The sequence below is a fragment of the Suncus etruscus genome, chromosome 17, assembly GCF_024139225.1.
Source record: "Suncus etruscus isolate mSunEtr1 chromosome 17, mSunEtr1.pri.cur, whole genome shotgun sequence".
Taxonomy (NCBI): Eukaryota; Metazoa; Chordata; class Mammalia; order Eulipotyphla; family Soricidae; genus Suncus; species Suncus etruscus.
Window position 1 is genome coordinate 59,567,541 of NC_064864.1, and position 16,621 is coordinate 59,584,161.

General features: G+C 46.3%; 1 protein-coding gene across 10 annotated transcripts in view; it reads left to right on the forward strand.

Moving 5' to 3' along the window:
• Positions 1-6,539, forward strand: part of TCF7L2 (transcription factor 7 like 2) — a 201,824-nt gene extending 195,285 nt beyond the window's left edge. For 5 of the 10 annotated variants that reach the window (XM_049764457.1, XM_049764458.1, XM_049764459.1 and 2 more), the window contains one exon: positions 5,247-6,539. In XM_049764457.1, the coding sequence (XP_049620414.1) occupies positions 5,247-5,667 (421 nt within the window). In that variant the 3' untranslated portion in view covers positions 5,668-6,539. Of the gene's footprint in view, positions 1-402; positions 476-5,246 lie in introns of all 10 variants that reach the window. The other 5 variants (XM_049764462.1, XM_049764463.1, XM_049764464.1 and 2 more) reach the window with 2 other exon arrangements.
• The last annotated feature ends 10,082 nt before the right edge of the window (positions 6,540-16,621 follow it).

The window sequence follows — 16,621 nt, forward strand, 5'->3', positions numbered from 1 at the left end:
GGGGCTCAGTGACTCCTTCGTCAGCTGGCCTAGGTAGCCGCCTACAACGTCACCTTTCCCCCCTCCTCTTCTCTCTTTTTATTTTTTTTATTTTCCCCTTGTTTTTTTGGTTTCTGGTTTTGGTTTTGTTTGTTTGTTTGTTTGTTTTTGTTTTGTTTTCTGTTGTTTTGGTTGATTTCTTTTTTATTATTTTTTTTTCGGTTTGTTTTATATGTTTTATCGTTTTATTTTATGTTGTTCTTTTGGCTCATAGAAGTCCTTTTCTTTCACTTCCTCAGTGAGGGCAGCTAACTAGCACCAAGGTGATAGCGAAGACCAGTCAGCCATAGCTGAGATTTCACAGCCAACTGAGCACAACCCACCATTGTGTTGTATTTTTTTGTGTTTACCTTATGCTAACAGATGCAAATACTCCAAAGAAGTGTCGGGCACTGTTCGGGCTTGACCGACAGACTTTATGGTGCAAACCATGCAGGTATATTACCACTGTGAGGCCTTTGGGAAAAATCAAGGCATTCTGTCCTTCTGGTACCTTTGAGGGTCAAGCTATTTTGACCTCGTTCCCATCTCCTTTCTCCCTGGCATCAATGACTAATGACCCTCAATTTACCAAATTCCCTGGCTAATTTTATGCTTTGTCCTTTCCCCTCTTTCTCTTTCTCTCTTCCCCTACAGCAGCCCCTGATCTTACAAATAAACAGATCCCAGATCTCCCATGTTAGGACCTAAGAGACCCTCCCTCCCTTTTCCCCACAGACACATAGCTTTTTGTTTTGCAAACAAGCATCCAAGAACTGACCCTTAACCTGAGCCATGGAGATCCACGCACCCACCCGCCCACCCCCAGGCCCTAAAGCACGAGGTTCGAAAGCATTGAAACATGGCAGCCGCTCCTGTGTGCTAACATTTGGAGAAGTGCTCGGGGCAGGCTTTTTTTTTTTTTCTTTTGTTTTGTTTTTTTTCTGTTAAAAGCAACAACCATATGTCTGTACAGTGGAACTTGGTGAGCTGACATTGTTTTACAGTGCTGACAAAGAAGCATGGCATTGAACGGCTTGCACCAGCCCATGGGCTGCATGCACACTGGGAGGCCAGCAGGGCAGGCCCTACCTGCAGGGCTCAGAATGCCTGCAGGAGGAGGAACATAAATAAGCAAAGAATTCTCTGGAGAGGGAGAGAGGGAAAGAGCATTGGTGTAGCCCCAAAATGACCAGAAACGTCCAAATTCAAACACTCCCATGTCCACCTGCAGGTCGCCATCCAGCCTGTAATTTCAGGGAAGGTTCAGGCACCTCCTCCTTGGTGGAGGGCTCCCCACTAGCTCCTGACTCCTTTCCTTTCCTTTAATGACCATTTTGGTTAAATTTGTTGTTTCTTTGTTCTGATACAAGCAGTCTTTGAATTTGGAATATTATGATGGTAGGTATCTCAACCCCTTTCCCCGCCCCCAAACACGCTTCCCTGTTCGTAGTGCTCCCTTGTCCCGTGTCTCTCCTCCATGCCTCTGCTGTGTGTTGCGTGTTTAGACGTTAGATTAGATGTCCATCCCATCACGTGCATGCCCACAAGTGTCCAGTGTCTCTCCTCTCTGCCCTGATCAGCCTTATGAGAGATTGGTGAAGTAGCTGACATTGGCCCTGCGTTGAGGGATACTAGAGGCCACCCTCACTCTGCCTGCTGAGTGATGACGTGGGGCCTTGAGGCTGTACCCAGTGGGAGAGAGCTTCTTGGCTGATGGTCTGGGATGGCAGCATTCAATGAACTGACTGCTGTCCTCTTCCACGCCCCTCCCTCAGGCTCACCGCTATGGTGAAGTTCAGGAGAGACATTAGTTACTTAGGGCTTGGAAGCAGCAACTCACAGGCTTTTGCAGGGCTGAGTAGCAGGGGACCCCAAAGTATCTCAGATACTCTGCTGCAGTGAAGGATTAGCTCATGCTAGGACCCCTCCTTGAAAGGGTTTCCTCCCCCCTCCCATGCCCCTCTTTCCCCTGGGGTGCAGTGCACACTGGGGTTCGTGTCCGCCATGCAGTTTGTTTATGTCCATCATAGAGTGAGTGGAGGGTGATGAATTCCTTTTTTGTTTCAGAAGCCCCTTCTCCCCGCTGAAAGTTGTCATTCCTGCCATTAGCCAGACAGATGTCAACCCCTCCCAGACACAGCCCACACCTTGCTGAGAGTCCTGAGGTGGGGAGGCTTTCCTTCAGAGACCTGATTTGTTTGACTGTCTTACTGAGAGCAGGCCCGGACCACTCGAGCTGCTGATTATTGTCAGCACTCTTGTTTTTTACAGTTCACCATGGAGGCTGGGGGGCAGGTGGGGGGAGCAGATGTCCTGGGGTGTTGTTGCTGTGGGCTTAGTCTCCATCTTTGTTCCTCCAGTAACTTTCCAGTCCCAGCATCGTAGAAGGGATTTGGAGCCTTTTTCTCCTATGGGGACACTTTTTTTTCCTCCATATCTTAGTCACTTATCGCAAAAGCACTTCTTGCTCTTGGAAAGGCATGGGTTCCTAACTGGAGAAGGCCAGAGTCTGGGGTCTCTGCAGAATAAATCCTTAAGAAGCTAAAAGTGAGTTTGTTGGCAGCCACACACACACCCTGGTTAATAAGCCTGCTTTGGGAAGGCAGAGGGGAAGGATTTGTCCCATGGAGCCCAAGTCCCCCACCCCCAACTTGTCCTTTTTCCCAGAAGCTGACTGATAAGGACAAAGTGGGTTTTAAAGGAAAAGCAATTACAAAACAAGGGTTTTCTGGAAAGGCAGAAAAGAGTATGTGTGCACGTGCGTGTGTGCGCGCGCGCGTGTGTGTGTGTGTGTGTGTGTGTGTGTGTGTGTGTGTGTGTGTGTCCCTCCTGCTTTTGGCTGTGCCGCTGTTTAAGAGGAGTGTGGCTCATCACTCGTAGCCTCCATGTCCCTGAGGCCAATATCCCACTCATCCCCATGGCCCAGAAACTTCCCTGTCACCAGTGGGGGTAGGTGGGAGGGAACACCAGAAGGCTCCATAACCAATCAGGGCTCCTCACTTCATACGCACAGGGTTTCTGATTTTATTTGCCATTTGCCGACATTTTAACAAGATCCTGTTTTGGGCCCACCAATTTGCTTTCCCCCTCTTTCCTCTCTGCCCTAATACAGCATGCAATGCTGCTTCATGTCAATCCCCTCCTTTTTCTGTTGACTTCTCCCTTCCTCCTCCTCCTCCTCCTCCTCCTCATCTCTTTTTCCACCACCTCCTCCCTCATTTGTCCCTGTTGCTTTTTCAGTTTTGGTTATGCCCCTCCCGGTCCCTAACCCCCTTCCTTCTCCCTTTTTTAAAATGCATGGACATCTTAGTTTTTTGAGCATGTTTTGATCTGCAGGCTAAGGTGGTTTAAAACTACAAGAGGCTTAGTTATATTCATCTTAGGTTACTAGGGAGGGAGGCAGAACTACACTCTGTCTAGCCCAGAAAAGAATAAAAGGAACTTGGTAAAATTGAGGGTGTGAGGAGGCTGCCCCAGAGTTCCTTCTCACCCAGAGTGGGGACCTTGAGATCCCTTGCCTAATGGATGTCAGCCTCTGAGAGGCAGGAAAGGCGAAGCATGTTCCCTTCCCATGTCCCTACCCCTACCTCTCCTCTGCTCCTGCTGTCTTGCCGAGTCCATCCTTGGGGTATGGGGGTGGGGGTGGGGGGACATGATCAGACAGCTCTGAGACCCAGGTCCCAGGATGAGTCCCTTTCTTTCTAAGGCCAGTGACAGCTGATGGGTCACCCTCAGTCAGGCAACAGCTGCTGCTGTCTCGCAGTGGAGAGCAGGCAGGCACCAGCCAGGGCAGAGCCAGAGCAATTGCTCTTGGCCGTGCTTCCAACTCTAGGCTCAACTTGCGCATTAGTTTTATAGCAGAAGCAGGCTTGGCATCCCATCACATTTCCTGCCAAATATCCTGTCGGTCTGAGATTGAGAGTAGGAAAAGCTTCAAGGGCACATGCTCAATTTCTTGAATTGATTTCCCCAACCTTGGATGCTGAGCCAGAGGTGTGAAAGTTCTCATTCCTGTTCCTTCCATAGCGGGAGGCAGAGGGGGTGGTCTGGTTTTGGTGCAGGCATGCCCCCCCCATAGTCTTTCTGGTTTATGCACTAGTTACCGTGACCCAACTTCAAGAAGGTCTGTGCTGTGATCCCCTGGCACTTCTTGTCACCTCTGTGACACATTACAAACCCTCCCTCTCCCCACAGTCTTGGCATATTGGCCAGGTCAGAAGGTCCCTCCATTCCATCCTCACCGACTCTCCTTCCAGCTTTCTCCTGATGCGGGTGGTGGAGGGAAGGACCCAAATCTTGGGGGGCCAGGGGGATGATCAAGATTGAATCACAATTGAATCCACAACCTGCAGGCCATACAACCAGTTATTCTCGTTCCTTTGGGTCATTTTCTGTTTTCTTATTCTTCCCCCTCACCCACCTTTGTTTATCCTCTTCTACCTGTTTTTTGGTGGTTTTTCAATTTGTTTTGTTTTGGTTTGAGTTTCGGTTTGAGTTTTGTTCTTTAGTTTGTTTTGATTTTGTTTTTTGTTTCCCTTGCTCCTTTCACCTGATTCTGACCTCTCTTGATTTGGTGTGGTTCTTAACAGACAAGCCCGAAAGCTCGGTGGTGGTGGTGGTGTTGGTGGTGGTGGTGGTGGTGGTGGTGGCGGTGGTGGTGGTGGTGGTGATGATGGTGGGACCATGGTGGTGGGGGTATGGGGGTGGTACCTGAGGTCTCTTGTTAGCATTGCCTCTAGCTTTGTGGGCTCAACAATAGTCAGCATTTAATATGAGGCAATAGGGAAGGAGGAGTTCTGTCTTTCTCTTAAACACACAACTCATCATACACACATATAACAAATACACACACACACACACACACACACACACACACCATTGGGGTAAGGCGGAATTGGGATGGAGGTTGGTGTGCGTAAGAAAGGAGGGAATGTGTGAGCCAGCAGAGCTGTAACAAGCTTATTGGTTCTGATCCCCACAGGCCTTGTGTTTGCGGGGATGGCCGGATGCTGGTTGGGCAGGAGACACCCACCAGTAGGCAAGGTGTGCCCACCTCTGACTGTGTTCACCACAGCAGGAATGAGGGGAATTTGGCACCCTGGCCTTCCTTTAATGGGCCCCTGGCCCCCCTGAAGCCATCTCCACTGGGCTCTGAGCAGTAGAGAACTCTGTCCTTTGGCATCTTGGCCCATTATTCACAGACAACTCTCTCCCCCTGTTTCTAGGAGAAAAAAAAAGTGCGTTCGCTACATACAAGGTGAAGGCAGCTGCCTCAGTCCACCCTCTTCAGATGGAAGCTTACTAGACTCGCCTCCTCCCTCCCCCAACCTGCTAGGCTCCCCTCCCCACGACGCCAAGTCACAGACTGAGCAGACCCAGCCTCTCTCGCTCTCCCTGAAGCCCGAGCCCCTGGCCCACCTCTCCATGCTGCCTCCGCCGCCTGCCCTCCTGCTGGCCGAGGCCCACGGCAAGGCCCCAGCCCTCTGTCCCAACGGGGCCCTGGACCTGCCTCCTGCCGCCCTGCCGCCACCCAGCCTCCCCTCCTCGGCCCTGGCCCAGCCATCGACTTCTTCCTTACATTCCCACAGCTCTCTGGCCGGGACCCAGCCCCAGCCTCTCTCCCTCGTCACCAAGTCTCTAGAGTAGCTCTCGGCCTGGTTTGCTTTGTGTCGTGTTCGCTTTGGGTTCGGCTTCTCTTGGTTTCCGCCCGCCCCTGGAAAGGTTCTGTTTTGTACTCCTGTTTTGAGTTTGTGCCACGTGGCTACATTAGTTGATGTTTATGGAGTTCATTGGTCAATATTTGACCCATTCTTATTTCAATTTCTCCTTTGAAATAGATGAGAGAAGAACCTCATGATTCTACCAAAATTTTTATCAACAGCTGTTTAAAGTCTTTGTAGCGTTTAAAAAATTATAAATATATATATATACATAACTGTTATGTAGTTCGGATAGCTTAGTTTTAAAAGACTGATTAAAATAACAAAAAAAAAAAAAGGGAAAAAAAGCAGCAATTTGGAAGCAGCCCTCCAGAAGGAGTTGGTTCTATATTATTTGTATTAAATACGAGCTTGCGAACCAATCATTTCACATCTGGTTTTGAGACCCTCAAGGGCACATGAATGCAGTGCCGTGACCTTTCCTTTGCTATTTTTTTTTCTTCTGTGTGAAACAACTTTTATTGTGATGTTACTTGTTATTGTTTAAATGTACAGAAACAAAGGGTTAAAAATGTGTTAATAGACCTTGTTCCCTGGTGTTGTTCCTTTGGGGAGGGGAAGCTACTCAACAATGAAATGGCTCACAGCGCTGTCGGACCAGTAGTATTTATTGCTTTAGAGATCGCTCGTCCTACTTGTACATCTTCCCTTTTAAACTATGTTCTCTTTTGTTCTCGAAATTGTAAAGTCCCCCCCCTTAGCATAAGCATCTTATATATAACAATTCATTTGTACAAGGTTTTTAAGTTTATATATAAAATGTGTACATATTATTTTTGTTGTTGCCCTTTTGTGACTTTTTTTCCGTATAAAACCCAGATGTGGCCAAATGGACATTCATAGTTGCATTAAGGGATCAGTAGCATTAACAAAAGTTGCTTCAAAAAGCCATTCTATAAAACAAGACTTGAAATTTGGTGAGGGAATTTTAGCAAGGCCGCGTGAGTGATGGGGAGCCCTCGCCACGGTCCCCTCGGAGCTCTTGCGCCCTTAGAACCTGGACTGACTGCAGAACTTGATGTGCCAAAATTCTCAGTGACTTTCGCTTTCTCCCTCTTTTTGATGCTGTAATTTTTGTTCATCATGTTTCGCTGTGATGTTACATAGTTAGATTTGTATGTAGGTTTAATGTCACCTATAACAAGATGTGTTTGGTAGCAGATTGTCCAGAAAGCATTTTAAATGAAGAGGTATAAACCCTTATGGGCCAAAATTCTGTATATTAGATTACTCTTAAAGGAAAACCCAGCTGCTGCTTTAATGTACATGTATTACATACAAGTAGGCAGCAGACTTTAAAAATAAAAAAAAATAAACTAGGCATGTTGATGTTGCAAATTGCTGTATAAAGCTGAAACCTGTTCATTCAGTGCCATTGTAGTTGACATGAAGCGATTGTAAAACTGTCTCCAGTTTTTCTCTGGTTTATTAAAATGCTAACTATAACATTTTTTGTGAATACTTTGAATGTTTCCTAACAATTGTGATGTTCCTGTTCCGTTTTATGCTCTTATTCCAATTTCATTTTTAATGGTTGGGAAGCCATTTTTGTAATGAATAAATGTTCATGCTGTACAGTATCTGTAGCATGCTGTTCTGGATTAATAAAAGCAACTTAGTATGTGCAGATAAAGGCTGCTCACGTGTGTCTATGATTTGGACTTTCTTGGGAAGGGGGATTGGATCACTTCATTAAGATAAGCAGATTCTCAAACAGGAATTGGAAAGCCTTCAATGTATGGGAGCAGGGATGGGTGCATCATACGAGAATAGAGGTGTGAGGTCTTTGTAGAGGTGGAACAATTTTCCCCTTTTTCCTTTTATTCTAATAGTCATTTATACACTTGGAGAATTTATTTGTGAAAGCAAATAAAGAAAAAGTAAAAAGTCCCTGAGAGATGCAGGTAGTCTCTATCTCCCTCCCAGGATCAGTCAGAAAAGATGTTATTCTGGTTAGTGAGACTGGATCCAGCAGACACAGACTTCAGAAACCACATTATTTATACTGCTGAAGAGCTGCAGATGTGTAGGCATTCTAACTTATTTCTAAGAAACACAGGAGAGATGCCAAGATGCTGGGGGGAGGGGGGTGGTGTTTGCTAGTCTCACAGTGAGCAGTTGTCAGAATCAAGCATTATTTTAGAGAATTGGACCAAGACAATTCCCATAGAGATTTGTCTGGATGAGTCTTGAGACCCAAATTCCTTGGCTATGTATGTGCCTAGGCCAGGGTACAAGTTCACAACCACCTGTGCACTGAGTCATAGCAAAGATGGATCTTCCTAAGGTGTCACCTGGAAATTCATCCTTGTATGGATGGAGGCTTGGTCCCTTGATGTGGGGCAATTGTATCTTCAAAGGTCTTGATTTCAATGGGCTGGGAAGCTGTTCGTGTAGCTGTTTTTGTTCCTTAAGGTTACCATAGTGTTGTCTTCAAGGACTTGAAGGCTAGTCCAAAGTACTGCTTTACTTAAGCTAGTTTTTGTTTTGGCAAAAACTCAGTGCTTTGTATTTGCCAGGAAGTGTCTTGGGTTGTTCTTCACTGTTTCATTTTTTACCCTGGGCCTGGTGTGACTCTCCCAGCACCCAAGAGAGACCTGTCTGTTCTCCATGGCTGTATGCCAAGCAGTGCCTGCATGTTTCCTCTTGTTGCATTTAAACACGACTGCCAGAGGTAGGCATTATACCCTTCCTGTACTCCCTGCTCTGTTTTCTAAAACTGGGCTTAGAAACTTCTAGGTTAAGTATTTTGTTCAAGATGGAGACAGGAGTTGGAGCCGAATTGAGATCTGACTTCATTCAGGTCTCAGTTGCGTCTCCTCAGTTGCCCGCAAGGGTGCTTCTCCCCAGTAGAAAACTGGGCTTTCTTACTCACTCTGGCTCACACATACTCATTTTCTGTAGCCAAGCCAGAGAGAAACTAAAAGCTCTGCAGTCCTCTGGTCTCCATTTCCTTGGCCCATAAAGCCTGTTCCACTCTCACAGTCCCACTGTCCACTTCCTGTTTGAAATTCAGTGTTTTTTAGCCTCAAGACTAGTGACATTTGGGGCAGGGTAATTCTTAGTGTTAGGTACCGAGCTATACAGTTATTACAAGACCTAGCCTCTACCCTCTGGATGCCAGTATCCTCTTCCATCATGATCACCCAGGACAACCAGAAATTTCTCTAATCATGGCCACATGCCTCTGGGGGAGAGGACACACGTCTCCCCACAGAGAACCATTGCTTTGTGGATCCCACAGTGGGACACAGCTGCTTATATTCAGAGTCTGGCTTGTGCCTGGTACTTGGAAATGCTCCCCATAGATTTCCTGAAGGGAGGAAGAGATGAAGTTGCCTAATGCAACATCAGTATTTCAGGACACAGGCTAATGGAAACTTTGCATATTGTTTCAGATTTTGTGTTCTCAGAATTTTCACGGTACCATTACCCTTTCAGGCTGAAATGAAACTGCTTTTGTTACAGATCACAAAATGGGCCAGGTAGGAGTGATCGCCTGTCTGCCCTCAGCCAGCTAAAGTAAGGCTGTCTCTAAGCTTCCACCTCTGGATCAGCTAGTTCCAGCCTTAATGCTTTGCAACATGCTAATAGTACTTTGAGACCTTCTTTCCTTCTTCTTATGGAATGTCCTTGTCCCCAGCCATGTCTTTTTCACTACTGTCTAGGTTCCCATCAACCAAAGTCTAAAGCTAGTCAATTCAATACTTTTTTTTTTTTTTTTTGTGGTTTTTGGGTCACACCCGGCAGTGCTCAGGGGTTATTCCTGGCTCCAGGCTCAGAAATTGCTCCTGGCAGGCACAGGGGACCATATGGGACGCCGGGATTCGAACCGATGATCTCCTGCATGAAAGGCAAACGCCTTACCTCCATGCTATCTCTCCGGCCCCCAATTCAATACTTTTGCCTATTTTTATTTTTTTCCCTTGGGTCAGGAGTTGACTTTCAAGCTGAGTGTTTCAAGTCCGAGTGTTTCAAGCTGATTTCCTCCATGAAAAACAGTTCTGCTAAATTTTTTTTCTGTTCAAACTTGAGTCATCAGTTGCTGAGCCACTTCATTCCTGACCTTTACTGGAATCTGTCCAGTTAGTTTTGCTTAGTAAGAAAGTGTATTAGTATATTGTGGGAGCTGTAACAAATTTACACACGTGCGACTTAAAACATGGACCTAACTCTAGGGACTGCCAACCCCCCCAAAAGGGGAAGTTTTCAGGAAGACTTACTTGCTCCAGAGGTCCTGGGTCCTTCCCCAGTACCAGCCTTTCCCAGCTTTGTTACCCATCTATCCAGAATCCCTGTATCCTTTGACTTGAAAGTCTGACACTCCCATTTTGATTCTCTCTTCCCAGTGTTGCTGTGTCTGCCTACACACTGTGTACCTCTCACAGGATTTAGTACCCACCTGGGTCACTGACTTGGCCCAAAAGGCTTAACTTACTCATTTCTTCTGCAATATTAAATACTGTCCACATGTGCTGGGATGAGGACAGGAGAATATATTTTAGAGAACCAATATTTTCAGTTCTGGGAACCCTGCAAAATCTTAGCACAGACTCCTCTAGAATGGATGGCTGTTGGCTTGTTGGTCATGGTTTGGGGGCAACTTTGGGCAGCAAGACATTGGTATTGTGGATAATTTCCTATTTCAGAGAATAAAACTTAAATTTTTTAATTCTGATGACATGGATGCATCTCAGGCCAGAAAAACCCTTCCTTCACCTTTATCTGGGATCTGAAAAGAAGCTGCACAAGGAACAGAGGAATGAACCTGAACTTTGGGTAGCCTTCATCCATCTAGCCCACCCACCCACTCTCTTGCTGAGCATCCTTGCTATGATCTCTTAATCTCTAAAGCCTGTTTCCTCAGCTGACAATTGGTGACCAGAGTCTTTTGGGCAGATTCTTGCCCTGGCTGGAAGGCAGGGCCGAGAGTCCAGCATGGTAGCAGTACCCTAAAAGCAGAAGTCAATCAACATGGTCTGTTTGCCTGAATTCTGACTGATGTTCTGCTAGTCTGGCTCTCAGCCTGAACTTAAGAAGATGTGGGGAGTCTCTTCCTCAGATTCCAGCCAAAGGACATGGAGACACACAGTCATTCATCTAAACCTGACGTTTCATGGCCCTGTGAAAATGAACACCACCTTTTGGGGAATCCCAGCAACAATTGGGGTGCTTTCTCTGGTATAGAAATATGTTTTTAATGGGGCCGGAGAGATAGCATGGAGGTAAGGCTTTTGCCTTTCGTGCAGAAGGTCATCGGTTCGAATCCCGGCGTCCCATATGGTCCCCCGTGCCTGCCAGGAGCAATTTCTGAGCATGGAGCCAGGAATAACCTCTGAGCACTGCTGGGTGTGACCCAAAAACCAAAAAAAATAAAAAATAAAAAAATAGAAATATGTTTTTAATTAAAGCCCTATTTTAATAAATGAAAGGATTCCCCTAGAAGTGTCTCAGGAACAGTGCCTGAAGTCCAGTGGCAGGGCCTAGAGCTGGGGCCTGATGGATTGCCCTTCCCAGATGCTGCCCCCCAGAGGGCTTCTTCATACCCAACCCAGAATTACAGGCCTGTGTGGATGGCAGAGGCTGGTTATGAATCCTGATTTGGGCCTGCAGTGGTGAGTCATGCCTCCAGAACTCGGAGTTGGAAGCAAGTGTTTTGTGATGAGATCTGGTGAGTGTTTGACCAAGTCACACCAGGTAGGCAACGGCACATAGGTTTGGGACTAGTCAACCCGGTCTTCTTATCCTCTCTGTTTTTTATTTATTTATTTTTGTTTTGTTTCGTTTTGTTTTTCAGGCCACACCCATTTGATGCTCAGGGGTTACTCCTGTCTAAGCGCTCAGAAATTGCCCCTGGCTTGGGGGGACTATATGGGACGCCAGGGGATCGAACCACGGTCCTTCCTTGGCTAGCGTCACCTCGCTGGCCTCTTCTTATCCTCTCTGAGCCCTGTCCTGAACCCTCTTTGTAGGACAGTTTCTGAAACCCCAGTTAAACTACTCTGGAAAGGGGCTTTATTGAAGGATCCTTCAAAATTATACAATTATGGGGTTGAAATCACAAGATAGCAGGTAGGGCACTTGTCTCACAATGAGGCCATCCTGGGTTCACTCCTCAGCTTCCGTATGGCCCTCTGAGCACAATCAGATATGACCCAAAACCTTTTCCCTGGCCACCTTATTCCTATGTCTATACAGGAAGTATATCTTGATCTCCTTCAGTGAGAAGGACACAGATATATAGGCTTAGGGTCTGCCTGTATGTCCTCTGTCGATCATCATTGTCTCTCTAATGGCTCTCTCTCCAATATCACATTCTGGGGACTGGGGGTTAGGGCTTTGATTTGCGAGTTTGGAGAAGGAACAGTTCCACTCATAGCAAAGGTTTCGTAGTTCTCTCATGTACAATTTTTATATGTCCATCATCACTCCATATATTCTTAGATCTCTGATATGTTCTCTTCAATATTTTACTTATTTTGTGGGGCAGTGGGAGGGTGTCATGAATCAGACATGGGATACATGCAGGTCATGTTCTCTTCCACAGCCCAGTTTGATTTTAGCTTTTTTAAAAATTATTATAAGTGGTACTTAATTTTCATTCATGCTCTAGTTATTGATAGTATGTATCTAGTTATTGATAGTAGTTGATTTTTGCATATTGACCCTGTATTCAGTGGCCTGGCTCAAAATCACATAGGAATTCTAGTAGCTTCTTTTGGATTTTTTTTACCTGCACGATTATTTTATTTGCATACATTAAGCCTTTTTTTCCTTCCTTCCTATTCTTTATACTCCCCTTTCCCTCTGTCCCACTCGTGTTCTTCACTGTGCTTGGAAGAGCTTCCAAGAGAAGGTTGAATAGATGTGGAAATATGGGTCTTGTTTTTGTTTTTCCCCAGAGGTATAACTTTGCAGATACTTTTTTTTTTATTATTTTGGGCCACACTGGTAATGTTCAAGGGTTACTCCTAGCTGTGCTTGGGGAACCTTATAGGATGCCAGTATCAAACCTAGGTTGGCTGCAGGCAAGGCAAATATCCTCCCAGCTGTACTATCATTGCAGATATTTTTTGATCAAATTAAGGAAATTCCTTTGTAGGCCTGGAGCTATGACACTATGATAGAGAAATTCCTTTGAAGTTGAGACCTTAGGTTCAATTATCCCCAGCATCCCAAACCCATACAAACCCAACCAAAACTCTAGTCTTAGTTTACTAAGAGTGTTCAATCATAGAGTCACTTAAATTGAGGTGGAGGTAAGTGTTTGGAAGTTCTCTTGAAGAAGGATATTAATTCTAAGAAGAAATGGGAATTCTCTAGTGAGAGCGAAAGAAAAAAGGCCAAAAAGGTGAAGGAGGGGCCAGAGAGATAGCCTGGAAGTAAGGCGTCTGCCTTTCATGCAGAAGGAAAGTGTTTTAAATCCTGGCATCCCATATGGTCCCCGGTGCCTGCCAGGAGTAATTTCTGAGTGTAGAGCCAGGAGTAACCCCTGAGCAATGCCGGCTGTGACCCAAAACAAAACAAAACAAACAAAAACAAAAAACAAAACAGAAAAAGGTGTAGGAAATTTTTGCTAAAAGAGACTCTGGTGGTCCTTGGATAGAATATGGAGAGGAAGAGAGAGATTGTGCCCCCAGAGCTGGGCATTGGTGACTCCTAAAAGGGAATGCAGGAAGCAAACCATCTAGAATGAAAAGGGTGTGTGTGTGGGTGGGGGGGTCCCTCAGTCCCACCAAGAATGATCCCTTAGCAGAGAGCCAGGAGTAGGTCCAGAATACCACCCAAACCAAACAAAAAACAAAGAGTGAAAAAGCAATCGAGAAATATTGACGACTCATTTATTGGCTAACAGTAATATGGAAAATATACCCATAAATCTCAGTTGAAAGCAAACACAGCTGACAATATGTTTAACTGAGAGGTGACATGCAGCTTCCTCCATTGTGGCCCCTAATGATGCCACTGCCACTATATATCACGAGTGGAAGGGAAAGACAGGCACAGTTTTAGATAATCTTGTGTGGTTCTCCCTCAGGGCTTTGGGGTTCTTCAAGGTCTTACAGACTACTGCTGCTCTGGTTCCCTAAAGTGCTTGCGGGTGCCATTAAAAGGGCAGATAATGGCACTGGAAAGAAATGACTGTCTTGTATCACAGCAAGGGACCAGGGAGGCATTGCCCTGAAGCCTTGAAAGAAACCTTTAAAAAAAACGGGCCAATCCTTTGGTCTCTGGAGTTCCCAGGATTAAAATCTGACAAAGTCAACTTCCTCTGGATTTGCCAAGTAGTAGTCTTGTTGCGATAGGAAACAAGCTCCCTGTGCCTCATCTTCTCAACTATCCTCCTCCCAGTTTTACGGGATCAAGTCAGGAAGGAAAAACACAAGGAGATGTGTGGATTGAGGGAGCCTTCTGGAATATTCTTTTTGGATAACCATTAACAAGTTGCCATTTGTAACTAAGAATTCAGATCATAATTCCCTGGAAACTACTCTGCTCTGCTGTCTCCAATGGCTTTTGGAGTTCTAGGGTGGAAGGGAAGGTAGAAGTGAGTCATCCAGAGATATGCTAGTATTAAAACTTGCCCTTGTGGGGTCGGGCAGTGGCATTAGAGGTAAGGTGCCTGCCTTGCCTGCGCTAGCCTTGGACGGACCACGGTTCAGTCCCCCAAGCCAGGAGCAACTTCTGAGCGCATAGCCAGGAGTAACCCCTGAGTGTTACCAGGTGTGGCCCAAAAACCAAAACAAACAAACAAACAAACAAACTTGCCCTTGTCTCAGGTGGGAAGGGAACTCACACAATTCTTTGGGCTTCTGTCTTGCACCTGATCCCAGGGGCAGCGGAACCCCCCAAGAGTAAGGTATAGATGTGAGTAGTATTCTGAGGTGAGAGCCAGGAGACCTGCAGGTCGGATAGCCACACTAAAGAAGCAGCTCACTTCAATTCTAAAGCTAGAAGATTTCATCTCTGATGGAAATGGCTGCCAAAGGACTGGGGTATCTGCAGGGATTATGTGTGATTTTATATCCATCCAGTATTTCTCAACCTTGGTCCAAGCATGGCCTCCTTCTGCCCTTGTTTCTTTCCTTCCTGTAGCACCCATGTCCTACCAGTTGGCCCCAGAGTCTAATGCAGTGAACTCCCTCCATTTAAGATATTTTCCTTGAGGGCCCGGAGAGATAGCACAGCAGCGTTTTCCTTGCAAGCAGCTGATCCAGGACCAAAGGTGGTTGGTTCGAATCCCGGTGTCCCATATGGTCCCCCATGCCTGCCAGGAGCTATTTCTGAGCAGACAGCCAGGAGTAACCCCTGAGCATCACCGGGTGTGGCCCAAAAACCAAAAAAAAAAAAAAAAAAAAAAAAAAAAAAAGATTTTCCTTGAGAATATCCTGGGGTGGGGTGGGATGGGGTAGGGCAGAGATATGTTGAGAAACTAGGGATCTTTCTAAATCTAGATTTCTGATCTTCACAAGGGATATTTTCCAAAAAACTCCATCCTGCTCCTGCTGCAGCTGGGGAACAGCAGACAGACAGAGGTCTGTGACCAAGTATATAGCCTGCAGTGAGCTGGAATTTGGGGATGATCACAGTGACCACTTAGGGAAGGAAATAGTGACATCTTCAACTGTGTCACCTCTCACCTCCACTCAGCCAGTTGGAAAGTAGCAGAGCTGGTGTCAAAGGGGATCAGGGACCACTGAGTCAGTCCTTACCACACCTCTATGCTAGAAATAAGTCCTGACCTTGTTCTGAGGTTCAAGTAAAGGACTCGAAGGAGCAGCTCTCTCGGGTAAAGAGGGCTGCCCGCCCCCCACCAGGAACTTTCTGTGTTACGGCTGTTACTCTTTTGGGGTGAAGGGATAGATTTGTGGATGTTAAGTAGCCCTGTGGTGCTTTTTTGGGGGGAGCGCCCACACCCCAATTCTGAATGTGATTCTTTTAAGTTTGGGGGATTCCCTCCTCTCTTGTTTCATTCTCCATAAAAATTATTGAAATTCTTTTATTTAGGAAAAAAAAAAGTCATAGTCCCGTTGCTCTTGATTCACTTGGTCCCTTCGGCTGGAATGAGAACTCAGTCATTTCAGCTTGAGATAGAGCCCAGAGGCCAGTAGAAGTACAGAGTGGAGGATCTATTTACCTGCACCCACAGTTCTGTTTCCACATGCAGACAGCACTGGTGGCGTTGAATGAATCTCTTTTTGCCTTGCCTCAAGGTTGGTGCGGCTGTCACTGAGGAGGGCCAGGCTCAGGAGCAGCCTGGCCTCTTGGGCCTTGCCTGGGCACCTCAAGAGGGCCAGGCCCCCCACGGCTCCTGCCCTCGCCCTCTGCCTTATATAATGGCACATTATACAACAGCTCGAAGCAGGTGGTATTTTTAAAGACAGCAAGTGAGCATTTTTTTGGCCTAAATTTGGAACTGAAACAGATGGATTTTTAAGACTGGCTTTTCCTATGAATAGACATCGTTGTTCTCTGCTTTTAAACACCAGTTTCAAGACCACCTCCAGCAACCAATCAGCACTCTATTTAATTATAACAAAATTCTTAGCTCTGTCTGCTGCTGCTCGGACAAGTGGGGGCACTGGATCAATTTCTGGAGCCAGGCAGGCTTGCCAACAACAATTTTCCTTTCCCCAGAGGGCGCGGAAGGCCAGCAGCAGGGTCCAGGGCTTTTCTCTGGCCGTGCAGGCTCCCACACAGGGTCCCTAGTAGCGGGTCTGAAAAGGGTCCTAGAGAGGCAGGTAAATGGCGCATATGGCGGTGCCCTGGCTGCCCCCCGACCCTCCCCCCATGCTAGTGAGCTCATGCCCACCTCATTAGGGCCGCTGCCAGGTTTTTTCCATTAACAGGTAATTGAGTAGAAAGGAAAATAATCGAAG